We start from the raw sequence: 15986 nt of genomic DNA on the forward strand, positions 1-15986 counted from the left end.
CAGTGATCAGCGAAACACAAGATTTCATGATGAATGATTCCTGATACACTTGCTATTTTCTTTATGGTGTGAAAATAGGTGGGGGGAATTGGGGGGGGGGGGGGGGAGGAAGGGGGGAAGGAGAAGATGTGACAGTGGGTTACACCAATGTCCTAAAGCCACAGTTTACAATAATGGATAAAAATTATACCAGAATTCTTTTAAAAATAATACTGCTCTGATGTCATTTATACCCCAGAATAAAACAAGTTTTGGAATTGTTTGGATAGATGGTGTACATAAAACTCATGTGGGATCAAAAATTTTCAAAATTGATGACTTCAGTGAACAAACCAGATTAGGCTATACTCCAGCCCAACTGCCCTTTAATCTCTTCAGTGGATTACCATTTGTGTCCCAGGAGCTGGAAAATGAAACTGTTTTGATCAATTCATTTGATTTAAATTTAAAATTTTATACTTAAAACATTCATAGTATAGACACACACACACACACACACACACACACACACAAACTTAACAAACATTCTCATTGATAAGTATTATTTGTATAAGCTAAAGTGGAAATTATGGACACTCTGTTTTGTAAAACATGCTCTTTCACAAATGATCCACATGAACAGCATACTGCCATTCAGAATCCTCAATGAAGAGACTGCAAGTTTCAAAGTAGAAAATAATTTATGTCTTAGTAATCCCAAATTAAAAAGCAAACAACATCAGAGCTGTTGGATGTTGTGAAACCAGAGAGAGAGAGAGAGAGAGAGAGAGAGAGAGAGAGAGAATGTCAGTGTACACCCTTGTAATGAAGTCCTAAAGCTGCACAGTGTGTGGTGGTGTGGCACAGTAACTGAGACAATTAAGACACAGGACTTGCAACCTGAATCCCCTGTCCAGTCATCCAGATTTAGGTTTGCCTAAATTACGGAAAGTAAATCACACGCTGGCTTCCTGAAATATGCTATTGGCAATTTCTTTCTCCAACCTATAGAACTGAGCTAATAGCATTCTGTCTGTGATCTTATGTCAGTTTAACATTAACTCTTAACTTTCCTTCCTTAGAGCTACTACTGGACTGTTCTTGTTGAGTTCAAAGTACAGTTTGCACATTTCATCCTGTTTACAGGCATGATCTCTTTTGGAAAGAAGGCTAACCATTTGCTAAGTCTGGTGATACAACAGTCCTCATTCAACAGACTGCTGATCACATGATGTTTGCAATAATTTCCAGTTCACAGAGCAATTAATTGCAAATATAACTGTGTGGGGCTGTTACTATTTAATAACCCCTTCACTACAGCACTGCATTCCACACTTTTCCTGTAAATAAGTTTTTCATTGTTGTCACTGACACATGTGCAGAAGTAAGCAAAATGAAAGTAAGCTGACAACTTTTATGAGTCTCCTAATGTATTCGATGAATTGCTTTGAGTAACATTTGACACAAAAGGAAAATGGCAATACAATATGAATCAAACAACTTATTGAGTAGGCAAAAATTTTTATTTTAAAGTCAGCAATTCCAAAAGCTGTAAAATCAATGGCATATTGGAGGGGGAATACTGATACATTTCAGTTAATGCATTTAGAGTAACAACATACTGAGCTGCAATTATTCAGCACCCATTTCTTTTACCATTCAATTGTTTCCACAATTATTCCGCAACAAAATATTGCCTACTGTTGAGTTTTAGTATCAGCATATGGTCCAGTATTTCAACATCATCACTGAAATATGTCTGTATTTACGTGGCTTAGTATTACAAGAAACATTTTAAAGTGGTGAATATATGAAATCTAATTTTGTTGAAATTAAATAGCTGTGAAAAATGAAATTCAATAACTTAGCAAGTTTAAAACAAAAAATATGTTAAATTACACAATGATTAGACAAAATTAATGTTTCAGTTATGTGGTTTAGAGGAATTAATAGTTAACCTAGTTACAGTGTATACAACTTGGGCCTAGGAACAAATTTTCCAAAAAATATTTATTTTTTTTATAAACCTATTATATGATGTCTGTCTCACAATTTTATTAGTTTTCATAACATTAAATATAGATTCTTAGGCGACTCATATCATTTGTTACTGAGTAAATATAAATTTTACAATCAAATACCCCAAAGTGAACAACGATCTGATTAAAATTTTGTAAATAAATACATGCATTAAAATCAGTTTCATAACTAACAACTGAAATATTGATACCAATAAAACAAATTATGAAGTGGAATTACTTTCACAACAATTTAGCATACAGACAAAACATGTACTTAATTCATGGAGTTGAAAATTCTTTCTTCACTTAATTTGAAATAGTTAATGTGCCCCTTTTTCATTGCACAATAAGCAATAATTTTACAATTGTTCAAATACGACTGCTGATACAATTGTGATGTCAAAGTAAAACATATAGCTGCAAAATATCGTCAATGAATTTCTTAATATTGCTAAACAGGAAAGTCAAAACCGTCATAATACTGAATGACGGGGAGTGGGAGTGGTAGTTTTCTCATATAATGTAAAATTCTCACTGTGTTTTGTAACATTAAATGACTGAGTGCATAATGAACAACTGTGGAAAATACTATGTATGTTGTTTCCATTGTCACCAACATCATTATTATTTATACGACTCAGTTTTGAAAAATTATAATATTAACAACAAATGTGAACTCATCACTCAGAACATATACAACATCCTTGGTTTACAAATTGCACAGTGCTTATGTTTGGCTGACTAGGGAGTAAATATTTTATTACTAAAACTGTTCATGAGTTTTAATATTAAATGATACATCCAAAACAACAACTGCAACATTATAAATTAGATAATACACCAATGATAACTTGAAAATAAAATAAAATGCACACACAGCAGAATTTTGTAAGTAAATAATAACAAAAGTGGAAGCATACTAGTTTTCTGAAGCTATTTTGACTTTACCAGTATACAATAGTTAGATTTACAGACAACAAACCAGGTTTCATTTTAAAATTATTTTCTAATTATACACAAAGCGCATTTTCAGAGTGTCATAGCTTCTTAATTTTGTGCACATTTATATCTGTTTTCCTTTTTAGTACAGATTCAAACATTCACAAGATGTGTTGGTAAAAAATAAAATGTGATGCAGCTGAGTATGATATAGGTCTTCTTCCATAACATGTTGCGCAGTATCACTTCTGTTATTACTATGATTAATATTATCATTAAACAGTAACATCATTATATTAACATGGTTTTTCTCACTCTTAAAGATCACCATCCAGTCTTGAATCAGTCTTATCCAGACACAATTTCTCAATTTATTTACATTACACATTCGTATCTGATGCAGTAAGCAAGGAATTTCTTCATTTGTCACTTCTTGAATTGTGTAGTAGAATGCACTATGATAGCAGGTCTGAAAGATATAAAAATTGAAAATATATTAAAAATTCATTACAAAATATGTAAAAAAAGGAACATATAACACTGAAAATCAATTAGCTTCCATCTTTATTTGTACAGTCATAGAATTAAATATTGCTCTCCCACCTTCAGCCTCTTTCAAACACCAATTCAGAATTCTTGCAGTTCCAGCTTTGACTTACCAGTTACAGAATTTGTATCCTGTTTCTTGGACAGATTGTCCTGAAAAGCAATAATGGGAGCATTGGGACCATTAGTCATGATATTTGAGTTAACATTATCTTCATTTGCCAGCTTCCCTGTAGCCTGAATGCGGTTTAAGTCCAAAATTTGTTCGAACTCTGTTGAATCTATGGCTTGTTGTGTTGTATTGCTTGTGCTGATCTCTAATGTATTACTTTGCTTCCTGCAAAAACAAATATTTCCATTTTGAATAAATCAATTGAATATTTTACAAAAATGGGCAAAACAAAATTTAATTTTAAGTGAAAATATAGAAAAGAACTTCTGGTGTACACAAATGATGGTACCAACACAACAAAAATAAAATAAAGAAGGATAGTTAAATACTGAACTTTGCGAACTAGAGGCCTATCTTTTGTGGAGTAGGGAAAAGAGGAGCCAGCAGAAAAGAATGTAAAAACTATAATCAAAAAGAATAAAACTTAGAATGTGATGCAACTTAGGACTAAAAAAATTATTAATTCTTAATTTCCATCCCACTTTATTACATTGTCTCTTACTCTTTGTATATATTCGGTGTGAGTCTAACTTTTAAGAAAGAATCTTATGCTCCTTTTCTTTTCTCCTCTTTACACTTTGCTTTTGAAGGAGGAATCATTGGCTCCAAAAGTTTTACATTAAACTATCTTTATTGTGCTTGTGCTGCAGTGACTACTTTTTATTGTGGTAGATCTTGTACAACTTTAATTGATGTTATAAATACATAAATTAAATTTAAAAAAAGGAAGTGTATTACATACTTAGCAAACAAAAATTTTAAAACCTGTAATATTAAAATAACATAATAAAAATGTTAAATATTTTATGTCAATGACGCAACAAACTAAGGATATAATAAGTCGATGCATAAGTTTGTGGCATTTTTGTTTTGCTTGTTGGTATTCCAGTTGCTATGGGTTTATTTATTGATTGATCCTTTTTTATTTGTAGTTAACTGTTGCTATTTGAGTTGTCATTTTGTCGTTTAGAGATGGTGAGCAGAGCTGTGGACACTATAAAATGGAGTGAAGTGGAGAAATCAGAACATTTCCATCATATTCTTCTGTTTGAGTTCCATAGAGGGTGACAGAAGCAAAGGCAGCCAGAAACATTTTCACCTTCTATAGGGATAATGCCATCGGACACACCACAGCAAGAAAATGGTTCTCTCAATTTGAGGAGGATCATTTTTACATTAGCGGCTCTTCACTTTCGGAAAGACTTTTGGGGTTTGATGAAGATTGTTTAAATGCATTAATCCACAGTGATCCATCTTTCAAATGATGGAGCACAGCAATCAGTTGTCCTTTTCTTTCAGGTTTTATTAGGCAAATCTAGATTTCAGTTAGTGGCTGGCCATTACAATGCACTATTTCATAGTATCAATGCATGTCTTAGTACATCAGTCCCCTGTTGTTCAGGCTTTTCTTTAATGAACTGTAACAAAAGCCTGAACGACAGGGGATTGACCTACTCAGATGTGCATTGATACTATGAAATAGTGCATTGTTAATGGCTAGATACTAGCCAAAATCTAGATTTGCCTAATAAAACCTGGAAGAAAAGGATGCTGATTGCTGTGCTCTATCATTTGAAAGTCATATCACAGTCGTTGAGTGCACCCATATTCCTAATGGAAGATAACTTGACACAATGATCCATGTCAGATACTCGAGAACTGGTAAATGTGATGAATTGTGATGGTTCCACTTCATGCCACATTTGCATGCAATGAAGACGGTTCAAAAATTTGGTGTTTGGTACTGTATGCTCTAAGCCAAAATCACAAAAATCAGTGGGTGGCCATATGTACATCTTCACTTGCTCATCATCAACTGGCTCGTGAACAACACTGACCATTTCTATCCTGTATCTTATTGGTTCCAAGAAATGGTGTCTTTATGCTAACATAAGGAAAAGAAAGGAATGGCTGAGCACAAACAAAGCAGCAATTCCCAATACAAAGACCTGTGTGCAGCCTCAAAAGACAAAGATATGCATCTGTGGGACAGATATGGTGTGGTACACTACGAATTGCTTCCCCGAGGTGTAACCATCATGGCTGATATTTATTGTCAACAACTGAATTGTCTTGCAAATGCAATCCAAGAACAACAACCAGGAAGACTGCATGAAGTGATGCTACTCCACAATAACACCCGTCCTCATTCTGCTAGACTGACAAAAAACATGATACAATTGTTGGGTTGGGAAGTCATTCCACACCCATCTTAATTCATCTGATGTTACATCCTCAGATTTTCACCTTTTCCACTCTCTATCAAACTACCTTCATCGAACTTCCTTTGTGGATGAAAATGCACTCTGAACATTGGTCGATGAGTTCTTCACTTCAAAACCACACGATTTCTACAGTCGCAGAATTGTAAAATTATCACAGCATTGGCAGACCATAGTAAATACCAAAGGAGAATATATTATTGATGACTGAAACCTCTGCCATGTGTATCTGTTATATTAAAATTATGGAAAAATAATATGAGCTTATGCACCAACCCAATATCTCCCTATATTTAGCTTATTATCAGAATGAACTCAAAACTCATAAAGTTAAGCTACAATAAACATGTGCCCAAGCAGGGCATCAACTAGCAGCGAAAATACATTAAGCAATATAGACGGCTTCATTCAGAAAATATTCTTCTTCTTGGCCTCTTCCACAATTTATTGACCCTCTTTCCTGATATATGAAATCACTTACATGTAGAAACTGAGTAATTTATTAAATTATTCCTATCAGCATGTCTTTTCGGTGGGTAGAAAGTATTGATTATACAAGGATTCATTTTCCATCTTCTTATTGTATACAAAATAAAGTGTCTTTGAAATTTGCTACTGCAGATTGTGTTACTATGGTTGCTCTCTAGTTATTCCATGTTCTTTTACTGATGGCTTCTTTTAGTCTTATATGAAATGTTTGCAATCATGTTTGCCATCTATGAGTGTTCTATAATCCACTATCTATGATGAATTCTTGCAACAAATAATTACCTATCACAGTATTCAGTGTAATAATTTCTCAGACTAGTGATACATTGTTTAGGTTTTGCTGATTTCCTCAAGAGTGATTTTTTCTTTGTTCTCTTCTATTTTTATACTGGTTGACAAAACCAGCTATACTACTTTATTCATAAAAACTCTGCCTCCCAAATACAAATCTACCAGTGGCACTCGACTCTGAGGTATGCCAGTGCGAATCCTGGTGTTCGAATAACTTTTCATTCTTAATATTTGCCTGGCAAGGGGAGGAGAGTTGTTGATGCAAAGCTCCTGATCACCACACTTTGTGCCAATTTCCTGGATTAAATCCCAAACCCCTCCCCACTATCTCATCGAATGAGGGCATGTTACACCATTGATGATAAGTCTGTCGGATGTGAACATTAAGGCTGATAGCCCCCTCAGTGCTGTTCAAGGGAAGTATGCTATGTGCTGGTACTATTTTCACCCTCTCTCTTCTATCATCATCATGCACACACAAGAAGTGTGAAGGAAACCTGACTGGGCGCAAAGGAAGAAAAACCTTTCCTTATTATGTGAATGAACCTACCCCCGGAGTCTCTTAGACAACTGCGGTATACGAATTTACTTTTACTGCAACACATAGCACACATACCTCCAGAGGAGGGGGGGCATGGGAAAGGTGTATGATGAGTACATGGATTCTGCGGATAGCTGTAAAATGTTCACTATCCCATAGTATTTCAAGTATCCATGATATTCTATTCTTCCCCATGAATACTAACTTGAATTTCCATGAATTATTTGCTAATAATAAGTTTCTGTAAGTGCAAGCACCAAATCTTTCTCTCACTTTATTGGCAATAAAATAAAACTAATTAGGAGGTGTGTGAAAAGTAATGCCTCCAAATTATTTATGTGAAAACTCTTTAAGCTTTTTAATTAAAACAAAAACATTATTTACAATTTTCATATTTACCCTTCATGTCCAAATATTTATTTTTCAACAGTCACCCTGGCGATGAATACATTTCTCCCAATTGAGACCACTTTGTTGATACTGTCACTGTAGAATGTTTGACTGTGTTGACAAAGCCGCAACCTCATCTGTGCTTGCACTGCTTCATCACTATCAAAGTGAAGTCCTCAAAGGCATTCTTTAAGTTTCCGAAACAGATGAAAATCCATGGGGCCAAATATGGGCTGTATGGAGGATGACTGATTATGCTGAACCCAAGGCACTGTATTGTTGCAGATGTCACAGTGCTCATGTGCAGTCTGGCATTGTCATGCTGAAGGGGAGGGTGCTCCATGAGTGGATGAACGCTTCCAATATGAAACTTTATTACAGCATGCTATTCCTCACAAAATGGTATACTTACATTACACACTATGATGTTATACACTACAATGCTGAGCAGTCTAGCAGCATAAGGCTGCAAATATGTACACATAAGGAATAAAAATGTAGAATGTCAATAATGATTATATAAAGCTTTAAGAAAAACCTGGAAGCATTACTTTTCAGCATGTCTTCATATTTTGTCTACCAGATGAAACCTTATCCATTTTCCCACAAAATGACAGATGTATAAGGAACAGAAAATCTATCTCCTCTGCATATTTGTTGATGCTCTCAGATTTCAGAAGTAGTTGACCAGATTTGTAACCAGAGTCATTATATTCCACACAGCCATGGAATAAAACTACAACTACCAATTTGTCCCAAACAATGGGTAATAGGGAAATACAGGCAGGATTTTTTATTTTGTTATCACGCATAGTGTCTACACTGAAAACCAATACAATCTTCCAACATGTTTGAAACAAACAGTATGAAGGTGCCACACTCATGCTACTTATGGATGCTGTAATCCTATTGCTGACAACACTTAACTCTGAACACGACTTAAAAAAGCTCTACAGAGTGCTGGATACCAAGGATGAAAAATTCTAAAATGGCATTAAAATGTTTTGAGATAGAACACTGGAAAAAAAAAACTAGGAAAAAATTAAAAGCAGTGATAAAAAAACCTGGGACAGATAAGCTGGAATTTTTGTCTGTATTACCCATAGCAATGATTTCTCAAAGCCATTAAGTTGTTATTAGCAAAGAGTCCCAAAGGAGAAAGGATAGAGTTGAGCCATTGAGATAATTATAGATCAAGCAGTTGGTTGGACATGGATCGGGAGTAAATATTCATAGCCTGCAAAAGAAATCACATTGACCATCACCTGAAATAATACAGGGAAACCATGTAAACCCAAATAAGGATGACTGGATGATTGTGTTAAAAAAAGAATGCCACTTTGGAACATACAGTGTGTCCCAGAAGGCACTTTACCACTTCAACTTCATGTGACTCTGTCAGTCAGTAACCTAGAGAAAAAGTAAAGTCTGTCTGACACATCACCTCAAAAAGTTTTCTGTGTAAAGTAATGAATGAATATTTTGCCTTTCCAAGTGAAACGAGCAACAAAACTGAACAAAAGTTTCTTCTTTGTCACTGAAATGTGGTACGAGCACCATAAATGAATCGAAGGATGATATCTGCACAGGAAAAGGCATTATATGTGGCTTGGCTTACTGAAACTAAGCCAAACACCCAAGTTTGAAGTTTGTTCGTAACACATAAAAAAAACAACTGTGAATCCCTTGTACAACAGTACTCTGTAAGTGTACAGATTTCAGGAAATCAAACCAGATGAATAACACAACAATGCTTATACATGACGTTACTAATTTGAAAGCAAGAATAATCTAAGCTATTGAGACAGTTGACACTGACACATTAGAAAGGGTTAGGACCGAGTTGGAACACTGAATAGATACTGTGTGTGCCTCAAGGGGGAGAGCATGTAGAACTTGATTAAGGAAGCAGAATAAAACTTTCCAAGTTCGTACAACAGAAAAACTTTACGTTTTTCTCTAATTTAATTACAAGTTGAGTTAATATGATACTAAAGTCGTAAAGGGAGTTCAGGACTAAGGAAGAACCTAAGAATGGATAACCTGACTAGACTTGTATGACAACTCTGCATTAAAATAAGAAGCATTTTAACAAGGAATAAAAGAGGCTAGTGCCAGAAAGAAATTCCATACACTGATTCGATAACATGGAGATCATAATGTATGAGGCATAGGCAGGAACAAAACCGAAAAACATAGTAACCATCAGTGTTACTATCTATCTGCACAGTTACTCCAAAAAATTTATACGAACTGATTCGATCCATTTGTATCTCATCAATAAACAGTTATTCACTGTTTTATATTGATCTATTTCCTATACTTATCAATTTTCAATGTCTAGTCTCTGTGTTTACTTTCCCATTATTCATTTCCTGAACTCCTTAACATTTCCTCTATTTCCCTGTAACAATATCCCATTCCTGACTTGACCACAGACCTTTGCTTCATCTACCTAAATTAATTTAGGAAAGCATACCTACACCTTGCCCAAACTCAGTCTCATGTCCTGTCCCTGAAATGGTACTGAACTAATGGAATCTCCCAAAAGCTTGATGATACGAATTTCCTTTTCTGGATGTCGTCCTTCCTTATACAAAGACCTCCAAGGCTTCTGGTTCTGTCCATCACCATTGCCTACAAACCAGTTCCTGCAGAAACTGATTTCCCGGACACAGGCATCATATGACTACTTCGCAGTTTGTGTCACCTTATCCTCCCACTCCAATGACAGCTTTTCTCTGAATTACACAGGTCGCAAATGTCCCTCCAACAGATTCTTCAGCCTCACAATCCCTCTGGCTTCTATCTCTATCAATATTTAGCTTACACCTACCTTGTCCCCTTTTTATCTCAGTCTCATTTCCTAAAACCCCCCACACCCAATCAACTTTGTATACCTTAATATTTGTTTCCAGCCACCTCACTTTGGTTTAGTTTATAGACATATGAGCTCTTGGTTTCTGATTCATGTTGTTCTCTCAGTGATGTTTCCATCTAGCCTATCCTCTACTTTGTCCTAGCCCCATCACCTGCAACAGACTACTGCCTCTAACAGTACCAGGGCAATCTCTTGCAGATACTGTATTCACATCCCCTCTGTTGCTGTCCCTCCCATTCCCAGTACCTGCCCTACATTTCCATTTGGCCCTCCCTACTGCACATCCATCTCGCCCACTCACCCCAATGGGGCTACAGCTTAAAAAGCTGCGCATGTATGTAGGCTCCTGTGCGCACTGAGGCGCACACGTTTTTAACCTGAGGGTCCACATACCAGTTTTCATTTATGTACTATCTCCAACTCAAAATATCCACCCATTTATTGCTATGCCACAAAATTTAGTAAGGCAGATGTATAAAACTGTATCCTCTTTGTTATCTGTTTCAAACAGTAGTTTGAGTCTGTTGAGAGTAAGGATGGAATGTGCTGGCACATTTCTACACACAAGATGTCCACTCACTACCAAAACCTCTAAAGTGATTCACAAAAAACAACAGGCATTCATACAGCTGGAATCAGTACGACAAAAGTGGTGTATTGAGGTAGGGAGGACATCAATGTGCAGGTCAGTCACTACTGGCAAGGTGGCAGTATTTGCTGAAGTATTTATGATACATCCAGTGTATTATTAAAGATACACCCATAAACACACAGCAATCAAATCAATTTCAGTTTGCAAATACCAGCTGCGATGAATAGCTGACAATGTTTACTATTGCTGAATACAATATAGACATGTAGAACATCAACGAAATGTTAACACAGCTTAGCTATGAGTTAAGTTAGGCTTTTGTGCCTGCCATTCAATGCCTCTACTATAAAATGGGTGGTTATCTTTACTGTTTCCACTGTTTGTATTCCGCCCAATTCCATATCACATACACAGTCTTGTCACATTAATGTGACTACCACCTATGTTCAACAGCAACATGCAATAACCAGTTGCAGGTGGCAGCACTAGCAGTGGAGGGTACATAAAGAATGTTGGGGGACACAGAAAACAGTACAGCCGTTGTCAAAATGTAGAAAGGGAGCAATTCATCTGACACTAAAAATGGCATTATCACTAGAGTTCAGGACAACCATGGAAGCATTTCAGAAGCAACTAAGTTTGTAAACTGTTCATGTGCCATCATGGTTAAAATATACCATGCATGACAAAATGGTGCTATCCAAAACGGGCACTGAAGCAACCATGATGCACCACGGGACATAAATGATGAGGATGATCAACAGCTGCAGAGATGAGTGCAGGTAAACAGACATGCGACAACTGAGCAACTGACCACCCTGATGAACCACGGGGCTACCACCAGTGCCTCCTCAATGACTGCTCAGCAAACATTGTTGCATAAGAGCTTCCACAACAGGCGGTTGGTTCATGCACCCATGCTAACTTCTGTTAGATGGCAACAAAGGCTGGAATTTGCATACCAATACCGCAACTGGACATCCGCTGAGTGGCGACAGGTGGACTTTTTGGATGAATCATGTTTTATGCTACATCTTACGAATGGGTATTGGCATCTATGGCATGAAGTGTCTGAAAACAAACACCCTGTGACAATCATCAGAATGGTCCAGGCTGGAAGGCATTCCCTGAGTGATCTTGCCATTCTGGAAGGCACAATGGATCAATGCAAGTATGCATTTACCATTGGGCATCATGTCCACCCCTACATTATTGTCATTCTTCGGCATGATGTCATCCAGCAACAGGGCAATGCAATGCGTCACACAGCTTGCAGTTTACATGCGTGGCTCAAGGAACACAATGATGAGTTCACCGAACTCCCCTGGCCACCAAACTCCCTGGATTTAAATCCTATCAAGAAAGCATAGGGCCACATCAGTCAAGCTGTTTGCACCATGGATCCTCAACCGAGAAGCTTATCGCAGCCAGCCACAGCACTGGAGTCTGCATGGCTCCACATCCCTGTCAGTACCTTCCAGAACCCCACTGATTCTCTTCCTGCATATCTTCCAGTGGTTCACATTGCAAAGTGTGGTTATTCAGGCTTTTGACAGGGGTCACATCAATTGCAACAGAACAGTGTATATTCCAATATCATATAAATAACACCACAGAAATGAATTACTCATAGCAAATAATGTTGAAATTATCTTGATACTAACACAGAAGCATACCTTCTTTTTGAACATAGTGCCCGTTTTAACTCCACAGGTGAATTCAATAATTTAAGCCCACATAAACATGGAAAAGGCAAAAGAAAATAACATATAACATCAGGTGAGAAAAACATGAAAATAAAACCAGAAAACTTCATGGGGAAGCTATGACCGTGCACAGTAAAATGTGGGTAAGAATAAATTGGAGAAAGTAATGCTAGGAAAAGAAACCCAAAAGACTACAAACTGCAACAAATTAAAAAACTGTGCACATAGTCTAAAAGGGTTCAGAAAAAGTTTTAATAATTGATAATTTAATGATAAAAAGGAACTATATTGCTGGGTTACACAATTAATGTTTTCCCAGGAATAAGCACTATTTAACTGACTAACCATTTACAAATGTACTTATATGAATGCATTGTGTTTATTCTTTTGGACATGTCTGGATAGGTGGTGTCTGGTGGGAATGTGGGTCAGCCATGAGGCATGCCAAGATGTTCTGCGCAGTTGCAATAACACTGTGCCCTGGATGGTGCAGCGGTTAACGCACCTGCCTAGTAAGCAGGAGACACCGGATTCGAATCCTGGTTCGGTCACATTTTCACTCATTGCCGCTGATTCTGCGTAATGTACCAATGCAGCTGACATCAGTAATCCCTTCTCCTTCCTTTCCTTTCTCCCCCCCCCCTCCCCCCTTCAACCTTCAATCTACATAAAAATGTACTTACTGTATAGGGGAAAAGCTCAGCACCTCGTCTTCATGGGAAGAACTTAGGTCTGATGACAAAAATATCAGAGAAAATTTCAAGTACTCATGAAATAGTTTTTCACAAAAATGACAGTGAAAAAGAGATTATCATTAATTTGATTTTAATTGCTGTACTCCAAAAAGTGAGTCTAGTATCTTACCACTACACCACCTTACTAGGAATACGAGGTGAGAAACTCATGACAACTTTAAGCTCTGAGTTACTTCTATGAGATATGCTTAGATGGTGTACTAGGTAGCACACTGTCCATGAAAGGCAGGAACATAGATTTGACTCTTGGTCCAGAATACAGTTTTAATGGGTGAGCCATAATCAGTGAATAATATACACCATCTAGAGTAAGAGAAAACATCCTTAATATTAGTCTCTGTTATTTTATTGAGCTCAATATCTCACTCATTATGGAGAGATGCTGAATAAGTGTTTAAAACCAACAAATGGAAAATCACAGTCATAGTGGAATTTGTATTGGCCATTATGTCAGTTTAAAATGAGTAAGAATGTGTGCACATTTAATATTAATTCATATCACTGATTAACACAATGAGCTCCTTCTGTCCCATCATGAAGGAATCTTCGGGGATATGGAATTATGTTAAACAGCTACTGGTAGAAACAGCCACTCTAGGCTACTTCTATACAATTACTACAACAAATTAAGATCAGTGCTAACCTACTAAAAATGATGATTTTGGGTATTACCTCATATATATAAAAATGGCTACTTTGTAAATGCTTACTGCTCTTCCTTCCCTTTCTCTCCATAATGACTTGACACTGACAATTTTTAAGACCTAATCTTCCTTCTTTTTTCAAACTGGTGTTAACACGAGCGAAAATGACATATCAGCATAACAGTAGCATGTTGGCAGTTGTAATGACCGTCAGGTTTTCTGCTAGTATTTGTAGAAAAAATCTGCACATTATATCTGCCTACCAAGCATTCTAACAGTGGGTCAGATCACTCCTACACCGAATGTAAGAGGAGGACCTGTATGGTAACTAGATAGATTATCATAATTTAATTATGAGACAGTATCAGAAATATTCACAGGAAGTTAATCAAAATGAGAGATGACAGGATAAATGTAATGTGTTGTGCAAATATTTCTTGTGAATATGGGGAAATACAGCATCCTGATGTGTCATCAGTTTAATAAGTTGATAGAGACTTATAGAAGAATAGTGAGGCATGTCCTTTGTGAAGCTGACCACTGATTCTTTGAAATCTGCATGTGAATTATCTAAGGCATTGCAGATCTCGCCTCTATTCCCCACTCAACATTTAGTTAAAGGGTTCATATACACTGCTCAAAAAATGTTTTGTCCCACCATCACAAATTGCATAGATTTCTTTTCAGTCTCTTTCTCAAAACCCTTTTCACATAGTAAATTGTTATATACACTGTAAATCTGCATTTTCAGTGCAGTGCTTCCCATCATGACTGATACAATGAGACTTGAGTACACTGTTTGGTCTGTCAGCATTCTTTGAAGGACCATTTCAAGCATAGCCACGGGTACATTGTGATTTTGTAACAAGAAATTTCATCAGTACTGGACATTACCTACCTAACTGGTGAACATTATACTGATTAAATTCAAACACTCAACTACTACTGTGAGACACAGCACACTGAAGCTCTGCCTCATGATGAACACTTAAAGTGAACACCACCAGCTGATGACAGCTACCTATAAGTTATGGGTCAAAGGTACCCAAGCACAATGCAGCAGAATTGTGGGCTGCCTTTTGGAGGCAACAGGGAGAGCTGTATTAAACCAAAGAGTACATAATCATCTCCATATGATCAGTTTGGCCCATTGCAAACAACAGTCCACATTCTGGACTCTTTGATGCATAAAGGTGGGGAAGGGAACACCTGAAATGGAACCTGGATCAATAATGTAGGGGTCTCTTCACCGATTAGTGCAGGATTTGTCTAACACCTGATGATTATCAAATATGGGTATACTGTCCAGCATTAAAACTAATTTTGCAGTCAGGTCCACAGGACTGCACAATGCTAGGCCTCTACTATGAGCATCATTCGGACGCAGTATTTGAGTGGGGGGGGGGGGGAGGGGGGGGAGGGGGTGGCAGAGTCAGTACATCATTCTCCCAGGTGCTGCAGGCTTCTTTACAAACATTAGAGCCACTACTTCTCATTCAAGTAGCTCCTCTGTTGGCATCACAAGTCTGAGTGGACTCCATTTCAACTCTCTCACTAATCACAAATCCCTGGCAGTATTAGGGATTGAACCAGGGTCATCTGCAAGACAGTCAGATTCAGTGACCATTAAGCATCAGAGATGGACATTGTCCAGCACAATAGTCAACGTTTTGGTGATGAGGTCATCATTAAAGATGGTAACACATGGGCACAGTATGCTCACCACAACATGGCCATGACTTGGAGAGGTCCCATTCTTGCAATGTTTTAGAGAGGCACAGTGGTGTTCATCCTGTGGGGAGCAGTTATATATGACTT

The 15986-nt window shown here is 37.1% G+C and overlaps 1 protein-coding gene across 1 annotated transcript in view; it reads right to left on the reverse strand.

Moving 5' to 3' along the window:
- Positions 1–1483: 1483 nt before the first annotated feature.
- The window catches only part of LOC124722327 (titin homolog), a 296877-nt gene continuing 282374 nt past the window's right edge, over positions 1484–15986 (reverse strand). The window contains exons 19-20 of the mRNA XM_047247504.1: positions 3599–3822; positions 1484–3408 (exon numbers count right to left, since the gene is read on the reverse strand). Coding sequence (XP_047103460.1) covers positions 3395–3408; positions 3599–3822 — 238 coding nt within the window. The 3' untranslated portion in view covers positions 1484–3394. The remainder of the gene's footprint in view (positions 3409–3598; positions 3823–15986) is intronic.

This window comes from Schistocerca piceifrons, chromosome X, assembly GCF_021461385.2.
Source record: "Schistocerca piceifrons isolate TAMUIC-IGC-003096 chromosome X, iqSchPice1.1, whole genome shotgun sequence".
Lineage (NCBI taxonomy): Eukaryota > Metazoa > Arthropoda > Insecta > Orthoptera > Acrididae > Schistocerca > Schistocerca piceifrons.